Source organism: Polyodon spathula, chromosome 2 (genome assembly GCF_017654505.1).
Source record: "Polyodon spathula isolate WHYD16114869_AA chromosome 2, ASM1765450v1, whole genome shotgun sequence".
NCBI classification, from domain to species: domain Eukaryota; kingdom Metazoa; phylum Chordata; class Actinopteri; order Acipenseriformes; family Polyodontidae; genus Polyodon; species Polyodon spathula.
In genome coordinates, this window is record NC_054535.1 from 51,272,054 (window position 1) to 51,293,609 (window position 21,556).

A 21,556-nucleotide genomic window follows, 5' to 3' on the forward strand; every position below is an offset into this window, starting at 1 on the left:
GTTCTATATGGTAAAATAAGATAAAAACTAGAAGCTTCATGATTGAATTCACACAGGGAGTGTAAGTTAGTAGAACGAGGTGCGATAGATTTATTATTTATTAAGTGTACAATTCCTGTTGACCTTTCCCATTGAACTCCAGGTCAATAGGTACATTGGAGAGACGAGCAACAAATCAGTTGTCAACAGTTTGCCTGGCTGTGGAAAGAGAATCATACAAATTAGGGCTCTCAATTAATTGCAGTTAATTTCTGGTTTAACGCATTAATTATTTAACGTGTGTTTTTCACCCTCTGCCTTGACCCTCTCAGCATACCGAAAATAATTCCCTGCGGCACAATTTTAATAATATACTCGCGCGCGTAAAACGCTGTAAGTGCAGTTGTTGTTTGAACAGAAAGTTAGTTACGGAACTACATTATGGAGCAAAGCTCTAACAGTGAAGGCCTTGCTGCTGTGCCTGTTGTTTTCCATCGGTCTCTCATTGCTGCTTGTTGCTGTGGCCGGTGTGGCATGAAAAACTACACCACATGAGATAATGCATCCCTTCAGCGCCGTTGACTTTACCACGCTTGTCCATGTTATGTGACGTAAAGGAGATTCACTTTTGCATAGCTATACTATGAGAAACTGCATCCTGTGGTTGAATAATCCTTCTCTGTTTTTGTTTATTTTTATTTTTGCAATGGACCTTGTAACGCAAACTGCGTGTTTGACACAAAGTATGGTTATTTGTTTTTAAATAGACAGTTGTTAAAAGCAAATGCTATACACAAACATAGTACAGTAACACTATACATGTATTTCATTATCTATTCAGTGTGGTTAGAATAAAGCATGTCATTTACTACTGTTGAAAGCGATTACATTTTTAAAAAATTAAGATTTTTTAAAAAGCATCGATCTGCACCTCTATTTAATGTAATCTTATTCCACAGAGGCGTGAAGAATGGAGACAAGAGAGACGATGAAAAAAAAAAAACATGGGTTAATTGTAACGTACCAAATTTAGTCCAAATGATACATGAATTGCAGCATTCTATTTAAACTGGTTTAATTGAGGTTTTAATCTGAAAATGAGTCTTCAAAAAGACGGGTCAAAAAAGGTTTTTCAATTTCAACGTGCCAGCAGTGGTTTGTGTTGCAGTCTATTGTAGTCCACCAGCAGAAAAACTGTGTTTTTTCCAACGTAGGAGTAATTGTGAATATTTTGCAACGTCAGGTAGAATGTTATTAAAATATGTAATAATAAGCACATATACAGTACTGTGCAAAAGTTTTTGGCAGGTGTGAAAAAATGCTGTAAAGTAAGAATGCTTTCAAAAATAGACATGTTAATAGTTTATATTTATCAATTAACAAAATGCAAAGTGAGTGAACAGAAGAAAAATCTACATCAAGTCAATATTTGGTGTGACCACCCTTTGCCTTCAAAACAGCATCAATTCTTCTCATTACACTTGTACACAGTTTTTGAAGGAACTCGGCAGGTAGGTTGGCCCAAACATCTTGGAGAACTTACCACAGTTCTTCTGTGGATTTAGGCAGCCTCAGTTACTTCTCTCTTCATGTAATCCCAGACAGACTGAATGATGTTGAAATCAGGGCTCTGTGGAGGCCATACCATCACTTCCAGGACTCCTTTTTCTTCTTTTAAGCTGAAGATAGTTCTTAATGACTTTTGCTGTATGTTTGGGTTCGTTGTCATGCTGCAGAATAAATTTGGGGCTAATCAGATGCCTCGCTGATAGTATTGCATGATGGATAAGTATCTGCCTATACTTCTCAGCATTGAGGAGACCATTAATTCTGACCAAATCCCCAACTCCATTTGCAGAAATGCTGCCCCAAACTTGCAAGGAACCTCCACCGTGCTTCACTGTTGCCTGCAGACATTAATTCTTGTACCGCTCTCAAGCCCTTCGGCGAACAAACTGCCTTCTGCAGTTTATTATTTATTAAAGAAAGTTATGCACACCCAATGCCCCTGTGTGAAAAAGTAATCGCCGCCTTAGACTCAATAACTGGTTACGCCACCTTTAGCAGCAATAACTGCAACCAAACACTTCCTGTAGTTATTGATCAGTCTCACAGCACCATGTAGCAATTCTGGCCCACTTCTTCGTGCAGAACTGCTTCAACTCAGTGACATTTGTGGGCTTTCAAGCATAAACTGCACGTTTCAGGTCCTGCCACAACATCTCAATGGGGTTTAGGTCTGGACTTTGACTAGGCCATTCCAAAACTTAAAATTTCTTATTCTCAAACCATTCTGATGTAGACTTGCTTCTGTGTTTCGGATCATTGTCTTGCTGCATGACAATATGGCTCTGACTGTGGTTTGGTGGTGCCCCAGAGCCTTAGAAATGGCTTTGTAATCCTTTCTAGGCTGATAGGCATCAACAACTTTTCAGGAATTTCATTTGATTGTGGCATGATGTGCCTCTAGAACTTGTGTGCTGACAACTTCACTCTGATGGTAAGGGCCAAAGTTAATCAGATTTATATTGGGCAGGGCTGGCCCAAATCAGGCCTGATTTGTTAACCAAAGTATTCAAACAGCTGACCTTAATTATGGGGGGGGGGGGGGGGGGGGGTCAATAACTTTTTCACACCTGAAGATTGCATGTTTGATTACCTTACACACCAAACAAATGAAAGAAGCACCAAACTTTGGTGTTATTTTTTTTTCTCTCAGACTCCCTCTATATACTACTACAACCCAGTAGAAAATCAGACGGGGCAAATACTTTTTCACGGCACTGTGTCTGTCTGTGTGTGTGTGTGTGTGTGTGTGTGTATATATATATATATATATATATATATATATATATATATATATATTGCTTATATGTCAAATTAAGCAAATAGATAGTCAATGCCTGCAAGATACTGCATCCCCTCAGAAAAGGTGTTTTAAGATAATTTTATTGCTGAATGTGATTTTATAATTAATATCATGCACAACCTTCTGTATGCAAACACTCTTGTCTTCTTGGTATTTGGATAATGACATCACTGTTAAAATTCAAGTTTAATAGATTAAGATTTAAAACTAAGTGTAGTGTCTGCAACAAATATTCTGGCATTGCTGTATTTCATATTTTGTTTTATATTGAATTACAATGTTGCAAAGAAAAAGCTGCTTGTTTGCTCTTTACAAAACCACACAGGTCCTGCAAATTTAGAACCTCAGGTAGTCAGAATTCTACAGTAGTATCTTATTCAGAAAAAAAAAAAAAAAAGAAAAACTGTTCACTAAACTTTTTTATTTAAGTAAACCACATATAATAATTTCCTCACCTTGTTTCTTCCATTATAAAAACTTCAGTGGGGTGGCGGTGGGGGTTGGGGAACCCAACCCCTACCGTCGGGTGGTGGAGGGGCATGGTCAAGTGCCTCAGTGATTTTTTCATGGCTGGCTAAGGCCCTGGTGATCTTATGAGTGTGAACTTCACAGCAACCTAACAGCAGACAATGCAAATGTGTAACTGTAACGGTAAACAAAACGCTGCAGTACATTAGACTACTAATGTAGTAGTGATTGTTGAAAAATGCTTGTTTAATATAATATAATAATAATATCAGTAATAAAATAAATTGAAATAGGTGAATGCAGTAGTATCAATTAGATATTACATTAAATACGCATTTTTCAACCATCACTACTACATTAGCCAGGACCCAACATACAAATACGCCCTTTCATACAGGAGAGGTGCCAAATTAGTGTGCTTTTTTATTTTTATTTTTTATCTTTTTACAAATGTAGTCATTGCCAATGTTTTTTACCCTGGTTTTTATTACCAATTTGGAATGCCCAATTATCCCGATTCACCACTGCAACCCCCTGCCGACTCGGGGAATGGAGGCTGAAACATGCATCCTCCGAAAAGTGTTCCTGTCAATCTGTCATTTTTCGCACTGCGGATCGACAGCGAAGCAACCAGACCTACAGTGCCGGAGGACAACACAGATCTGAATGGCTCCACTGCAGACCCACCACAGCGGTGCGAGGTGAACTGTGGATTGCCTTGCCGACCTAGGCCCTCCCTACCCGGGCAATGCTCGGCCAATTGTGCGCCGCCCCCTGGGAACTCCCATCCACGGTCGGCAGTGGAATAGCCTGGACTCAAACGGTCGACCTCCGGCTATGGGGCGCGTCCTACACTCCACGTGAAGCGGCTTTTACCGGTTGCACCACTCGGGAGCCCCCCTGTTGTAAAATGTTATTAACTGACTGCAGTCTTTTTGTCGTTGATACATAGTTATTGTTGTAATGCTACTACGATATTTGAAAAATAACTATTTAAATAGCTTTCTGTTAGCCTGTAGGAGAACATGCTCTTTATTTTTTTGCCCACAGGTGGAGTAAAGAAAGTGAATGTGCTGAGAACATGTACATTGACATGATGCTATGGCGGCATGCACGAAGGCTGCTGGAGGAAGTCCGGCTAAAGGACCTTGGCTGCTTTTCCGCCCAGCTGGGCTTTGAGCTGATTGGCTGGCTGTGTAAAGAACGGACCCGAGCTGCCCGTGTCGATGACTTTGTGATGGCTTTGAAAAGGCTTCACAAAGACTTCCTCTGGCCCTTTCCAGTCATTCCTGCCAGCTCCGTAAACTCCCCGTTCAGAAACGGCAGATATAGAACAGGTAAAGGGGCATCTAACTGATATAACACATACTTGGGATCATAAGAATTAAATAAAATTATATCTCCAGGTTCTTCCATTTTATTTTAAGTGTTTTTACAGAAAACACAGTTATTGACACAGCATTTTGTATTACTTGCAATACCATGGAATGGCAATAAACATAATTTTATTGTAGTAACGTTAAAGTAATGAACATTTTTTATAAACAATTAAACAGGCAAAATAAACAGGGAAATAGAGGACAAGAGCTGTCAAATTTATGAAAGTTACTTATTCTACCATTTATGCGTTTTGACTTTTTAAAAGCTAGTAAATGTAAGTTTTTAAGCCTTTGTTTTCTTTTTAAGCTGTTGGAGAGCACTTGCTGAAATCGCAGTCGGCAGATAGCCTGATAAACAATGAGATGGACACCGGTGCCTCCAACGCCCCTCGCAGCCACAGCTGGCTGGACAGCCTGAACTCTGCCTCGAGAGAGATGGACACCGCCTCGTCACATGGAGCGCACACACAGGAGGCCTTTCTCTCACCTCTCCTCAACAAAGGTGGGCATTTGGATCACTTGGTGCAGTGAGACAACCTTAACATTTTTATAATTCCTAATTGATAATGTGTTGTAACCCCCCATACTTCAACTAATAAGAGTTCATGCTTTATTTAATGGGACAACAATCTAAGTTGTTTGAGAACTAGTAGTGTGTTAATACAGCAAGACTCGTTTCGTCCAGTGTCTCTGCATATCAGCCTCTATAATTCAGCAGAATTGTTTGGTTCTGCCGCGATCGCTAATAAAATGAATAGTGTAATCCCTCTACAAAGCAGAATCTTGTCTAACAAACAATTTGGCATGATTTGTATGTGATTTGTCTAGCTTAAAATCTATTTTTGATGTAATCAAGATACATTTTAAAAGCACATTCATTAAAATAAATTAGACTGATAAGTATTACAAGGTTTTGAAAGTTTTAGGTGTGAAAAAATAAGCATTATTGAGTAAGCAGTAATTGGAACTTTTACAAAATTACACATTTGTGTTGCCTAGGCTAAAAAGAGCTGATGCAGTGCTTTCAGAATCCGTGTGTCAAATGGCACACAGTTTACAAACCCCACTTTCCCCCCCCCCCCCCCCCCCCCCCCCCCCCCCCCCCCCGCCTCCACTGACTCACGTCGTAACCGAGACACGCTCTGCGACGAGACCCCTGACAGAGACCAGCTCCACAGCGGATGGGGACTGGACGATGGTGGACGAGAGTTTCTCCACCCTCAGTCTGACACAGTCCGAGCTGGAACATATGTCCATGGAACTGGCAAACAAAGGACCTCATAAGTCCCAGGTGCAGCTGAGGTGAGGCTACCAGGACTGCATGGGAGTCTTCTACTGACCACTGTTGAGGTTAAGACTCTTTGCTTGTCACAGTTGGCTGCTCTTGAAGTCGGAGTTACTAATAAGATTTCAGAGGTCATACTACAAGGAGCCCCAGTACTATCTGTACACCCAGTACACCTGTATGCGTATTTCCTGTGTTTAGATTTGGACGGTGCCTTGAGTGGTTTTTGATGTAGAGGGTTGACAAATATTTATTCAAATCAGTTTTATTTATATATATACACACACACACACACAGTACCAGTCAAGTTTGAGTACACCTGTTTGAAACCAGGTTTTTCATGATTATCTATGCTTTTAACTGTATAAACTTGTCTATAAACACTTCATATTTCATTATATGATACGTGTACCTATATAAGCTGATAATCATAAATGAATTGCTTTCAAAAATGTAATTTTTAAATGAAAATGTAAATCTTGTCAATTTCAATGAAGTGGTCACCCAAAGCAAGGGGATTTCAGTCTGAAGCCCAAGTCAGTTAAAAGTGCTAGAACACTGGCCTAAGTATAAAAGTGTCTTTGTTAGATGTTCTCTGAGTTAACTAGCATGTTACCTAATTAACCTTTTGTCACCAATTATTGTTAACAGGTGAGGGTCCATGATTACTATAAATATAGGTAGTATAGGCACATGTTTGTCATTCCTGAATGTAAGGGAGCAGGATATGAAAAAATATGCTCAGTTAAGCAAAAAAAAAAGGCTGTAATTATTTTAAGAAAGGAAGGTCAATCTTTTAAGACGAATCGCAAGAACTTTGCAAGTGTCTGTAACTGCTGTGGCCAAGATCATCAAACGATTTGAAGAAACTGGCACTCATGAAGACCAAACAAGGTCAGGCAGGCAAAGGGTGACCTCAGAATCAGAGAACAAGTTCATTCAAGTCACAAGTCTGCAAAACCGGCGATTAACTGCCCCTGAAATACCAGCTCAGCTAAATGCTACTAGAAGTACAGCTGTTTCAACATCAACTGTTCAGAGGAGATTGCCTGAAGCTGGCCTAACTGGAAGAATTGCTGCAAAGAAACCATTGTTAAGAGTGCAGAATCACAGGAAGAGACTTGTCTGGGCCAAAAACACAGAAACTGGACGTTTGAGGAGTGGATGTCAGTCTTATGGACCGATGAGTCAAAATTTGAAATATTTGGGTCCAACTGCCGAGTATTTGTAAGACGCAGAGAGGGTGAGCGCATGAGTTCTGCATGTGTGGTTCCCACTGTCAAGCATGGAGGAGGCAGTGTCATGGTCTGGGGTTGCTTTGCTGGTGACAGAGTTGGTGATCTTTACCAAGTCCATGGCAAGCTCAACCAGCATGGCTATCATAGCATACTTCAGAGGCATGCCATTCCATCAGGATTACGGCTAGTTGGGCAGTTTCATTCTTCAACAAGATAATGACCCGAAACACACCTCAAAGTTGTGCAAGAACTATCTGGCGAAGAAGGAAAGTGAAGGACAACTCAATCTAATGACCTGGCCTGCCCAGTCTCCAGACCTCAATCCCATAGAACTTGTATGGGATGAACTGGACAGAAGAGTCAAAGCAAAGCTACCCACAAGTGCCCTACATCTCTGGGAATTGCTGCAGAAGAGCTGGGAAGACATGTCAGGTGATTTCCTGCTGAAACTTGTTAACCAAATGCCTCGTGTTTGTGAGGCTGTTATTAAGGCAAAGGGTGGCTATTTTGTGGAATCCAAGATTTAGAGACAATTTTCAATTTTCTTGAACATTGCTTTGATACTCCTTATGTTTTGTTTTGTATATTGTAACGTGTTTTCATTTTCAAGTATTTACAGAAACGTATACAACGTAAAACATTGTCAATTATGAAAAAACCTAGTTTCCAGCAAGTGTACTCAAACTTTTGACTGGTACTGTGTATGTATGTATGTGTGTGTGTGTGTGTGTGTGAAAAATATATAAATATATATATATATATATATATATATATATATATATATATATTTTTTTTTTTTTTTTTTAAACCCAGTTTATAAGGCTTTTTTTTTTATGGTTAAGTTATGGTTAATATCTGAATCTGGGGGTAGCCGATCTGTTTTTCTGTTCACATGTACTTTTTATTTTAGTATTATTTTTTATTTTTAACCCAGTATAGAGAAGGTCTTGTTCAGTTGGGTAGGACACTGTTAGGGCACTGTTGCTGTATATGGAGTTATCTGTCTGTGGAGTTATCTGTCTGTGGCATTTCTACTTGTGGATGCAGGTCATTGTGATTAACTGTCATGATACTCATAGATCGTTTGTACATCTGTGGTAGGGGATGTAGAAGTTTCAACCCCACATGGTTGACCTGTGCCTAATTAGTTCTGTGTGTGTGGCTTACAGGTACTTGTTGCACATCTTCACTGAGGCAGGCTGCCCGGAGTGGTGCATCATCATAGGCATCATTATGCGAGAGGCTTCTGTGATCAGTCAGGTGGTCAGCTGTCTCCAGTCTACAGAAGTCCCAGCTGACACCGTGCTGAATATCAAGAACGGCCTACTGGCAGTGGACACATGGGCATCAACAGACTGGTAAGAGAGCATTTTCTATTTGTAATGGTGTCAAAAATGTGTTTTTTATAGGTTAATCGAATTTCTAAAGGAACTGGCAGTGAGAAACAGAGCTGTAAATGCAGTTGATATGGGCACTGGTAATGACGGTGAATAACAGATATTGGAAGGCTCCTTTTAAAAGAAGCAAGAAGCTTTTCAGAAAACATGGAACATTGCCTTGAAATCTAGTGACAATAAAAAATAATAACAGTGGCTTTTGCATAATGGCAAAGAGAACCAAAATGCACTAAATGAATATGAGTAAAACCAGGAACTTCTTGGGGTACCAATAGGACTACCATCGGGAAGTGAACGGTAATTTTTCCATGTATAGTAAGTCCAATGTAGGCCCATGTGTGTAATTTTGGTCATTTAAAATTTGCATCCATTTTTTAATTCAGTCTTCGGTGTGCTGTAGCGTTATCAGATCTCTTATTTAATAAAAGAATATATGAAACATTGATGCAAAGTTGGAAAATGACCTTAAAATTATCAAAAGCAAACAAGTGGGTCTACAAGGTATTCAATACACATGGTTGTGGTGGGAAGAAAAATTAGGTGAGACTAGTTTCTAAAGTGGATACTTCCACAACTAACTACTTTTACAGTACTAAGGTAAACATGAAATTATTTTAAATATATATTAAAATGAACTATACACACATGATCATCTGTTGTTTATTGTTTAAACCTTTAGAAATACAAAAAAGTGGAGAAGTTGCTCAGCTTAAGATTCAATTTTAAAAGATATCCTCACTTTTTTTTTTTAAACAACCCTGTAGTTTTCTTTCAGTTTGAAACCAAAGGTAACAGTGAAACCAGCAGACTCATTGACCCCGGGAACTCTTCTTGTGTAGATCCACTCGTAAACATCACATCTAAATATATCAAATTATACAATCCAAGTAAAAAGCAGCATGGTTTGTTTCACTTTGTATTGTTATCAAGTGGTTTTGTTTTAAGAAGGGCATGGTAAGTTAAAACTGTACATGGAAACTGCATGGCTACTACTACTATGCAGTACACAGTAGTTACCGTAGTTACTGCCTTGGTTAATATTAAAACATCATTTACAAATATGTTGATACCGTGAGACTGAAGTACAGTGAAATTCAATTCTGACTATCTATAAAACACAACACTAACTTATAGTATACAGAAAGTCAAAATAGCTGTCTTTATTGTATGCTATAAATAAGTTAGGTCATTGTCTAAACAACGATCAACTCTTCATTCTAGAGATGTTTTTTTGCTGTCTATAAATGTCTGTGTCATTCCCAAAAGTGATCGAACAAAACCACCCCTTCAGAAATGTTTTCCGAGTATTTATTTGTTTTCAGTTTTAATATTTTTTGACATTTTACTAGTATGTCCAGTGTGTATTAAACAGAGTGAAATCAAAATGCCTATTGTACCACTACAGTGAAAATGGCTTGTTAAGACGATGCCAGATATATTCACTTCATGGTAGAAAAATTCTAATTTATGGCTATAATCAAAATTAATTAATCAAGTCATATAATTTCACAAAAAAATAATCATAATAATACTGAATATAATTTACTTAGTTTGTACTGTAATGTGTAATCTTTATAGTCTAATTACACATGGTACTATAAGTATACTTTTTATTTCTTTATTTTTTGGCCTTGACATTTTGCTTGCAAGGTTTGTAAGATTGTGTCTCAAACTGATTCTCACAAGCAACCCTGCCTCACTAGGCTTGAACAGCCTCAACGCTTAGTCCTAAGTAATGTTAAACCCTCACCTATTGGTCAGACTCTTTCACTAAAAAATTAAATACCTTTTTTTTTTTTTTTTTTTTTTTTTGTAAGTCACAAACATACAGAAGTCTGTTGATGTCCATTGGGACCAATGTCGCTGTTCAAATCGCTATCGGGAGCAACAGGGCTCGAATGAAGTGCCTCTAAGTGCTTATCTAGTAGGAATGAGTTAAAGACTCTTGTCCTTTCAGACTGGTTCAGTGAAGCTGTAACACCCTGTCTATTGTTGTTCACTTGCTTGCTTTCAGTCTGGGCTACAAGCCTTTCCTCAACCTGATCCGACCGCAGCTTCAGAAGCTAGTGGAGGTGACCCCAGAGCAGGTGCAGCCCGAAGCTTTCCAGCCAACCAGCACCTCCAAGCTGGTAGAGCCTGTCTGTCCTTGGCCAGACGACAGCCGGGGTGGTCTTGCAAGCCACAACACCAGCGTGCAGAGTGAGGAGGGCAGCAGTGCCAGCCGGCTGGAGGAGGACAGCCCCGGGGAGGAACAGGAGGAGCAGCCTTTAGAGGAGGGCACATATGACTGCACTCTGTCTTAACAGGAGAGTGTGGTGGGTGGGGGCACACACACAGTATTAATCAGTGGTATAGCTGGGCATTTGCCAATCAGTGCAACCCAGGAGGCCCAGGTAAAGACATTGGCCTCCTTTTTGTTTTAAGAAAATAGAGAATCAGGAGTATTGCATTTCTTTTTTTATTACAAAAAAAACAATTATTGTACCTTTCCCAGATTCTCGAATTTTAATGTGTCACGAAGAGAAGATTAATACCTGTCATTGTAAGGGGTGAAAAGATGGACACTTAAGAGCTTAGGTTGGCTGTCAATCATCTAAAGGTAATTGTTGGGGAAAGCAGCAGGACTTAAGTCTTGACAGTAAAGTTTTTAGTAATTTAAGAAGAGAAAAGTCTTTAACAGAATTATAGCTTACCCTAAAAACATTGTTAAATAAAAACTTTTACATTATAATTAAGTTTTAAACTAAAGTGATAAAGACACATGCATCAGTCAATGAATGAATAAATGTTTTAAGAATAGTTTCTTTTATTTGAATCATTTATATTGAAATTTGAATCCTATGGAAAACAAATGTAACACTATACATAACTGAATTAAAAGAAAAAAACATATATAAGGCTGAACTTGGCTCATGATTACCCAATTCCTAGCATGCCACGTTACTTAATGTGCTAATCACATTGTGATGAGAGCAATAGGGTTGAATTGTAAGAGATTGTAAGTATTCTTGAAATATTAACATTTGTGAATCTGGGAATAAATGATGCTTAAAAAGAAGACAAGTGTTTTAACTGGTGTTGATGTTTAGTGAAATTAATTTTTTCATCTGTTGCACGCTGGTGTTGAAACAAACACCCAAGATATTCATTACCTAGGGTGCCTGGAAGCTTGCTTATAAACCCAGTGCAAGCATTACAAAACATGTACCTTACACAGTGACAAAGTCCTGGTGTTACCCATCCCACCAATCTCCCCTCAAATGATTAGAAGCACTTGTAGAAGATGAACACATGCATTCCTGCATACACAATAACACAAAAAGAATGGGGTTTGGGGAACAGTTCTTTAATCTTGGGGATACTGCATGCATCAAGCAGTGTGATATGATTTCATCAGCATGAAGTGGTAATTTCTCAAACGTTTTATTGTGATAGTGGTAGTTGTTTCCTGCTTCCTTTGACAGTGTTGCAGGCACAGGTTTAAGTTCATCATCATTTGAGTCTTTTTTTTTTTTTAAAAACCACTGTAATTATTTCGACCACCGTGGCTACACAGTTCTGCTTAGGAAACCAAAAGTAAACGAGGAGAGGGAAGTTTGAAAGCAAAGTTGAATACTAATCAAATCTGAGTTTGTTTTTCTGTTTTTGTTCTTTTTATGTATGTTTTCTCCAGAATTAATCTCTTGTCTTGGTCCAAGTATTTTGTATAGTGTTTTTAAAGCATATTGTACGTTATTGTGAATACTGTTGTATAAAGGAACCTTTTCAAGTTTCTGACAGCAGCACTTGTGTAAATATTGAACAGTACATATTTGCATGCATGTTGCATAGTTTTAATATCACTTGTAGTGGCTGTAGGATCCACAAAAATACAACCGATGATGAACGGGTCAAAACTGCAGTGAAAGCGACAAAGAAAGGGAGCTAAACTGTACTGGGAATGGTCCTTTTCATCAGAGAACAGAACAAACAGACAGCTGCAAAAGTTCTCCTTAAGTATTTGAAAAATATTTATGTTGAATACAGTTAAATAACCAGTCCAGTTCATGAAAATCTCAAGCTCAATATTCATCCTGCCAAGCTTTTGGATAGCTATTATTGTCCTCATCAAGCAGAAAATATGAATTTCAGCTCTTATTTATTGCTCTCGAGAATTCATTCTTGGAGAGCAAATGCTTCTCATGAATGTAAATAGTATACAGAATTAAATCATGTATTCTTATAGCCTGACTTAGTTAATATGTAGCAATGTAAAAGGATGCACACTAAAGTGAAAAAAAGTTCAATTCGTTTTACTAAAGAAATGCCATTTTATACATGTATTTTTAAAAAGAACAATTATTTTTCATCCTCATAGTGCTGTACTTCAGAACAAAATATGCATTGACCAAGTATTTTAAAAGTATCATACCTGTTTTCATTTATTCTAATAGTTTCTACCTAGAGCAGTATTAACAAAGATATTAGCATACATTTGTGACGGTGCACTTTAAATAAAAGAATGCAGAAATGTTACTTATTTTATACAAGAATGGAGTAGTCTATTTTTATAGAGCTTTACTGTATAAGATTTTCTCTTGTTTTCTTTATATGGACCAAAATGTTCCAAACTGAAATGCTACCTGCCTTTGCTAAACTAACTCCATCCCGTTGATGATAAAATATGTATTGTGCAACCTTGAATTAAAAAAAAGGGTCCTAGGATTTTGTTTTGTTTTTTCAACTTTTTTCTGGAAAGTGTCAACCTTCTCTCTTATAATATCTCCAGCAAAGATGCCACTTTACACTTTATTTATAGATCAACCCATATTCATATATTGTACTGCCAGATAAGTCCTTTTGGTACTTTACTGTCACTGATCTGTGCAGTCTCTGAGTGACACAGCTGTCAACAGTTTGTTTATATTACTGCCTAGGCTGTGTTACTGCAGTTCTATTTCATTATTGTCTTGTGCTGACCAAAGAAAATACTTGATTCCTGATTAATATAGACTAATTCGGACTGTTTTTCACTGATTTAATTCCAGAGAGATAAAGCAACCTGTGCTGAATAATCCTGGGAATCCAAAAATAGTGTGGTTCCATCATTCATAAGGATAATTTTAGTGAAACCACTGTGAAACCTTTCTTCCTGTCATGCACCTTGGCATTAAAAGAAACTATATATTATTGGCTTTTTTAATTCACATAATGGGATGTATTTTAATAATTTGTATAGTGGTGCACCTATAAACATACATGCTTTAATTCTATGTACAAAATGTAGTTGTCTGTATATTTGAATGAGCCAGGCTGGTCCATCGATGTCCAACCAATTTTTTTTTTTTTTTTTGTGATCCCTGTAAAGGTTTCCGCAATATGTGAAATACACTGTTTTTCAGGTGAGAACTGGAAACTGAACAGAAAGGAAATTCCTCTTACAGGTCAGTTCACCCTTAGAAAAAAAAATTTAACTGTTCTCACAGTGAAAATGGAATTCTAATAGTCAGAAATATTGTATTTTTTTTTTAATTAAAGCATTTAAATATTTCTGTGTGCAAGGGTGATCTATACATCAAATAACACTTTAGACATAATGTGTCAATATTGAATCCATGGGTTACAGAAATAACAGTAGAATAAACTGAACTGACCTGTTGGATGACCTTTCTTTACCTTCCGCTTCTAATTCTCCTCTGAAGATGAGACCTTTGTGTTTTGACAGCTGATTTGTTTTAGCAATATTCAGCTGATACTATTAAAAGGAATGTTAAAAAGTTCAAGTTAAATATTTTCAAACAGTAAGATTCTGAAAGCAAGGGCACTAGTAATTAAGATCTTCCGCTGTTTAGTTCATTAAAATAGACCCTGACATCTCTGCAAAGAATTCCAGGGAAGGGAAAGATTGTTAATTTTCAAAATTGGTACCAAAAAACTTCATATGCAGGTCTTAGTGACCTTGATTACAGTGTGCAGGTGTGTTAAATTGCATTAAATATTCAGCTGAAGATCAGCCCAAAGGCAAACAGGTTTTTTCTTCTGTTTAACCAATTGCATTTTCCATTTAATTTCACTGTAAAGTAATTTAATCAAGATTTAATCATTTCAGATGTTGCTTAGCCATCAGGCTTCACAAATCTCTTTTCTGCAGTAAAGTAACACCTGTCTGACACATTCAGGTTAATGGAGTATAAATGCTGAATACAATGCAGTGTATAGTTTTTGTCTCTACTATACATTTTTTATCTGTTTTCTGTACATAAAAAAACCCCAATAAATTATAAAAACAATAAAAAATAAAACTTGTTGTGTTTGTTTTAGCATAGAGGCTATTTGAATACATATATGCTTTTAATTAGTGTTTATGTCAACCACCAATGTGAAAAGTGAACAAACAAGAACATTTCTTGAAGCATTAATACTGTCCATTGTGTAGTGGATTTTTGTTATTTAGTCATTCAATAATAAAGCAGACATTCAAATAATGCATGTGTTTTGGAAGACATAGCTGTTAATGTTTTGGTTAAAAACTTTTTTTTTTTTTTTTTTTTTTTTAACCATAGGTTAGTTTCAATTGGCATATGCCTGCTTGCCTGTTCAAGTAAACTTTAATTAAAATAAGAGTAAAGGCAAAACATCCACCGTGTTTGCACAGCACCACCAGTTTGGGTGAGACTGTAAGTCACTCAAATTACTTTTAGATTATTTCCTGTAGTATAGCTACCACAACAATTACTGGAAATGCAAGGACTGTGCTGGTGCACTTTCTTAGAAATCCTTAGATATTCCAACTTCAGTGCACACTGCTCCTGCTTCCACTATTCACCTGAATTCAAGGTAGCACTCTCCCTGCTGTGCAGTGGTGTTAGGCAGTTCTCTAGCCTGGGGCAGGCCTGTCATGGATACTGTGGCCTACTGCTTTACATAGTACATTTATTCAGTGCTTCTGGTACCATGTGAGGTTCCCATATACTAGTGGAAGGACTATTCATGTGGTACCAGCTAGTTCTGACAACGTTTTGGATCTTCCCTTATCCAAAGCTTTCATGGTAAGGTGTGAGCCACCATGAACACAAACAAAAAAAATAACTTTGAACACAATCACAACTATTTACAAAAGAAAAGAAGAACTCCAAAGTGCAGGATTGAAGAAACAACCTGGCTTAAAGCAACCAAGGGTTTAGCTCAACCCTCTCTATTCCCTACATGCTCAATGCTCTGACTTTGTATACCTGAGTATTGCTATGCCATGTTTGTGTGCGGTATCACTGCCCAGTGAAACACCATTTTGGATATATATATATATATATATATATATATATATATATATATATATATATATATATATATATTACTTGCTTCTACCTATAATGCAAAGCCACTTTCGGGCAATATTTAAATATATACATAATCGTCATTTTGTGCGTATTTCACCATCAAAATATGCACAGACCAAGTGGGTTTCATAAGGAATAAGACAGCGGCACAAAGTCTAAAAATATTTATGTAAGATTCAAAGCAACAAGACAACTTATTAACTACTTCTTCAGCAGTAAAAAAAAAATGTTTTCTTCTATTCGACACGTTTAATAGGTCTATTCACAAGTAAATTGTGCTGGTCTCTATCGTAACACAGGTAGGTTGATGCTCTCCTGTTCTCAGCCCCCGTTGGTGCTAATTGAATAATTTAAAGAAGCCGAGCACCTGGTATAAAAGTTCCTGATGTCAGCCGTCCGAGAGATTGTTTTTAGGTCCAGTGTGAAGTGAACCCAGGTCTTTCTCATGTGGAGGTTGGACGCACAACCAGCAGGAGCAGAGAAGGAATTTGACTCGTTTGTGTTCGGCGGTGGGTTGGGGAGGAAAATGAATGAAACAGCCGCAGACATTTAAAGAGAGGCTCATGCTGTGCTTCATGTCTCCTTCTGTGTGCGTGTGTGTTTAACTGTTTTAGAAATTAGTGTTTTAAAGGCATTGGGGTTTTACGGGAGTGCTGGAGACGGGGAGTTTTTTATCTTGTAGCTCTACATTCCTTAAATAAAACCGTTGGCTCTCCTATCAGTGGGGGAGGATGGGGTCACTGCACACCGCTGATTTCGTACTAAAATACAGACATTCTGTGTGGGTCTTAAACGTAACAAATAGCAAAATGAAAGCATTATTTGAATTGTTTTATCTCTTAGTAGTTCCATTTGTTCCCTCCTTTATAAACGTCTAGCATCCCTCTCTGCCTTCCTTTTATATAAGTCTAGCATTTCTGTTTTACATTTTGGAACTCCCCCATTATATCGCGGTCAATTACAAAATGTTCAACTCCAAATGTAATAACCAACAATGGTCAATGGAAAAACTATTTACTATTGCAAGCTAAAAATGAAAATGTCAGTTTGTTACGCCGTGGCAACAAACACAGTTATACATCCATTAAAACAGACGCAAGCTTACCTTGTTAATCTACCTTCCTTAGCAATTGAATGTCTCTTCTGTGTTCTTACCAAAAACATAAAATGTCACTTTCTACTTGAATCCATACTAAAAAAATCTCAAATTCCAAATACAGTGCTTGTATGAGGCTACTATGGAAATGATCGTGCCTCACTGACCTGGGCTGCTGCAGTCACAGTTATAAAAGGGCATAGTGAATAAAACAAAAAAACACGACGAAGAAGACAGCACCGCTGACAATACAGTTTAAAGCACGGTTTCTTTGGTTTAATTAAATTAAAATAAGCGGCATACAGAACGCGAACTGGTTCTTACTACTAATAAAAATAAACGCACATTTCACCAAACACTGTATTGTTATAGCACCTCCAGAAATTGCTTGAAGACGTGCAAAGTTTAAAATGTCAACTCTCCCTAATTGAGACGGATGCCAAGGGACTGGTAGATCTGATTCAGTGGTTTGAAAGCCATGAAGTGAGAGTCCATCAAACATAATAAAGTTGCAGAATTAATTCACACTGAGCAAGAGATACACAGCACGGACGACGCAGTAAACAAATTATGTGTAAAAACCTTCCATGACGTTTCTGAGAAACGGACTAATTCTACAGCCCGGATCAATTATAAAAGAAACCACGTTTTTTTTTTGTTTTTTTTTTCAAGCAGCTCATATCTTTCTGATGGCAGTGAGGATATTCGACCCACAAGAAGTATGTAGTTTGGATCTGGAGGCCCTCCCATTATATTCTATTCCAGGATTTGATGCTGACTGTAAATCAGAAATGGACAAATACCTACCATATGCAAAAGAAAACGGCAGTGGAATGACTTTGAATGAATTTTGAATTAAAGCTGAATAATAATTTCCCAATTTAACACGAAATGATAAAATATATTTGTCAGTTGTTACCAATTCTTCAGATGCTGAAAGAAGTGTTTCTTCTTATGGTCAAGTTTTTACAGAACAACGTCAATCTCTGAAAGAATGCAGGGTTAACAAATTAACGATGCCGAAGTTTAATAGCAACATTTAATGCATAGGACATTTTCTTTAATGAAACTGAAACACTTAATGTGCTGCTTGCAAACAGTGATGATTATGATGATGATATATTTGTAATATATATGTTACAGCATTGATGTTATGATTTCAGTATTTTGTATAAATTGTTCCGTGAATCAGTGCTGTTTTTTTCTATATTTTGTTGACAAATGATGTGTTCCTACTAGTAAACTGAAACATTTAAATTCTACACATTCTAAGAAATAATATTGAATAATATGTATTAGGGCTGCATGACTAATCAACGCACCACTGCGCGTTAACAGAATGTCTAATTGAGATGATGAAATGATTATTAATCAATAAGTGGTTTAATTAAGTAGACTACATGACCACCTTGCGGTGGGAGGAATGAAGTACAGCCTAAGAAAGCTTGTCACGTAAAACGCAGGGCCCTAATCATAGCGAAACCAGCTGCTAAGTCAGGACACGTTTATAAGTAAACACTGTCTCTCGCATGACAGTGCTCGGTGCTGATATTGTCAGTGATAGTGGAACAACGAACATCGTCCTCGCATAGCAATGCTTAGTGCTAATTGGTTGAAACACTAAATGACATTACACACGCGGCAATACAATTGGTTGAAACGTTAATTCATGACTTTCTGGCAGGCAGTGCAAATGCTCATTCATAAACTAAAGTTAACAAGAAAGGGAGGAGTGCGGTGGCTGTGCGGCTGCCACCCCACTTTCTGTGTCCACTGATGGGTGAGTGCTCACATTACCAACCTGTACATCAACAATGCAAGGCCCCTCCCAATCATTACCCCCGGACTACCTGGTGCTGTTAATACATAGTGGGAGTTAATACATCATGGCACCGCTAACACGTAAGGAGAGAGGGCGCCCACGGAGCTTGCAGGGGTGCTCTGCTCTGGGTGTCGACCTGGCTCTCCATTGATGTGGAAGCAGGCCACCCATGGGGTACCGATGAGGTGTTGCTTCGTGATGGGAGTGGGTGAAGTGCAGTGGGGGTCCGTCCTTGGGCTCGTCGGTCTGGGTCTGTTGGAGGGAGGAGGGGAGGTGGAAACCGTGGGGTGGGTGGCAGTGCGTCCTCGTACCCTTCGGCCAATCGGACTGCGGCATCAAGCATGGTGGGGCGATATCGGGTGACCCGGCTCTGAGTGTCCGCTCCCAGCACTTTAACAAATTAGTCAGTGGCAACCATCTCCGCCACTTTTTCTACATTGTTGGTGTTGGGGCAGAGCCACCGGGTCACATGATCCACAAGCTGTTGTGCCACCACGCGTGGTCGCTGGTATTCTCGGAACCGGCGATGGTGCGTCTCTTCTGTGATGCTGAGCCGCTGGGGAATGGCCTGCTGCACCTAATCAAATTGTGGCCCAACTGGGTAGCCCACCTGGGTAGCTACTGGGCTGCCATTGCATGAGTCTGAAATGCAACCAGGTAGGCCTCAGGATCATCCTCCAGCGATATCTTTACTACCCGCGGCTTGGGTAGCGGCACTGCTGGTTCTGCCGCCGATTCCCTTCTCTAACTGGCCTCTAGGAACATGGCATACATCCCTTCCTGATGTCTCCGTTCCTGCGCCTCCAATATCGCTGCAATTGCAGTCGGGTCCATCTTTAAATCTCACCTCTAACACCAAGTGTCGTCAGGTGCATGTGGTGTGATAACAGATACAATGTCCAAGCAGTATTTCTCCCAAAAACGTTCATGTTTGGCTTGCAGGCCAAAACTAAAATAATCAGAATGTTCAAATAATCCCCAATCCACAATCCAGTGCACAAAAGTGTGCAATCCAAACAGCGGGGCTGTGGTGAATGCTGGTGTTGTAAGGTGAGGCCAGTGCTCACTGAGTTGGGCTGGCTTTGTGGCTGCAGCCCCTGGCTCCGTTCTACTCCTCTACAATACAAAAACAAACACGTAACAAACAAAACAAAAGTAAGCAAGGCTTCAGCTGTCTGTTACATTCTCAGCGCAAGGGGCCTTACCAATGTAGCTGCGTCCCCTTTGTACTACCCCACTCCCTGCAATCCAGCTTGCCGCCCAGGTGTAGCCAATCTCTACTTGGCCCGTCGCTGATCGCATGACAGCTACATGCCCCCACCAAGATGGCAGACTTCCTGTTTCCGCCCACCTTTGAGTCGACCCTTCTATAGGGAGGGATACTACCAACCTTACCCAGCGCCCTTTCTGATCGGGAGGGAGACTTATAGCATTGATTCTTTCTCTCTTTATCACAGTTGGTTATTGACACTGTAGCGCAGAAATATTGCACTAATTTTAGATTTTTTTTTAAAAAAACTTTAAAGATACTATGTGTACTGATAACTGCATGGGGAAGCAAGTTATTTTTGTATATGTGTGTGTGTGTATTGTGGTAAAGTGGTTAGCAGTGCACAGGTGTAGTGGTGATGTGATTATAAATCAGAAAAACGGCAACAAAATTCACGAACCAAACAGGTTTTATTTTTATAATCCTGATCTGGTGACCACAAAGAATAATCACAGGCAATACACAGCAATATATATATATATATATATATATATATATATATATATATATATATATATATATATATATATTATATATTATATATATGTTAACGTTCCAAAAGGTTTTGTTGCCAACGTCCCGAAATTATAAGACTGTAGTTACACACACAAAGACACACATTCAGAAGTCCAGAGTGAGTGCTATAGTGCTTGTGGTGTAATACAATTTATCCGTGTACCAATAGGCACAGTGTTACCGGGGGTTTAGTGAGGATCAAATCAACCAGCTAGGATCGTTGTTCGCCAGCCTAAGTCCAATCGGTAGATATTATTGTTTGTTTATCGAAAAATCTAAAACAAAACACTCCTTCTCGGAACAGGCCAAGTCGAATTGGTATTTTTCCTTGTCACAGATCACCTCGCTACATCCCCTTATATACCGTCAGTCACGCCTCCTTGGTTAACGAGCGCAACTGTTTCTCCTCTAATCCATGGTTGCCACATTGCTTCCCTTCTGGGGTGATGACTTGGGCTGTACTCCAATCCAAAACCTCGCCCCCTACGCCCTACTCACTTCAAAGTGATCACTTCTGGAAGTGGTTACTTTGAAGGGAAGTATGGCATAGGGGGCGCAAAAGTGATTAAATGGGAACACACTTGAAATGTGTAGTTTACAGTCTGTCCGAAGTGCACTGCTAGAAACTCGGGAGGGGGTTGACTAATTTGTTTGATTGTGTAAGATATTGTACTCTTTTAAATATTGTTATGCTTAAAGTAGCTATTCATAATAAAGCAATAATTAAACATTTGTTTCTATTGTTGTCATTATATGCGTGCGTGTCTTTTTTATTTTTATTTATGTTTGGGGGGGGGGGGTTGTTTATTAGCACAACTACAATCAAAACATTGGCAGCAAGTTACATTTTGAGCGCCAGGTCTGAGAGGAGAAGAGAGAATTAAAATGGAGACACTTCTTGCAGCCACAATAGCCATCGCT

At 38.7% G+C, this 21,556-nt stretch overlaps 1 protein-coding gene across 2 annotated transcripts in view; it reads left to right on the top strand.

Moving 5' to 3' along the window:
* The window catches only part of LOC121297964 (guanine nucleotide exchange factor subunit RIC1-like), a 119,739-nt gene extending 104,848 nt beyond the window's left edge, over positions 1-14,891 (top strand). Inside the window, exons 22-26 of one of the 2 annotated variants that reach the window (XM_041224630.1) lie at positions 4,367-4,653; positions 5,003-5,217; positions 5,831-5,997; positions 8,388-8,576; positions 10,630-14,891. In XM_041224630.1, coding sequence (XP_041080564.1) covers positions 4,367-4,653; positions 5,003-5,217; positions 5,831-5,997; positions 8,388-8,576; positions 10,630-10,918 — 1,147 coding nt within the window. In that variant the 3' untranslated portion in view covers positions 10,919-14,891. Of the gene's footprint in view, positions 1-4,366; positions 4,654-5,002; positions 5,411-5,830; positions 5,998-8,387; positions 8,577-10,629 lie in introns of those variants that run through there. The other variant, XM_041224619.1, reaches the window with a different exon arrangement.
* Positions 14,892-21,556: the final 6,665 nt, after the last annotated feature.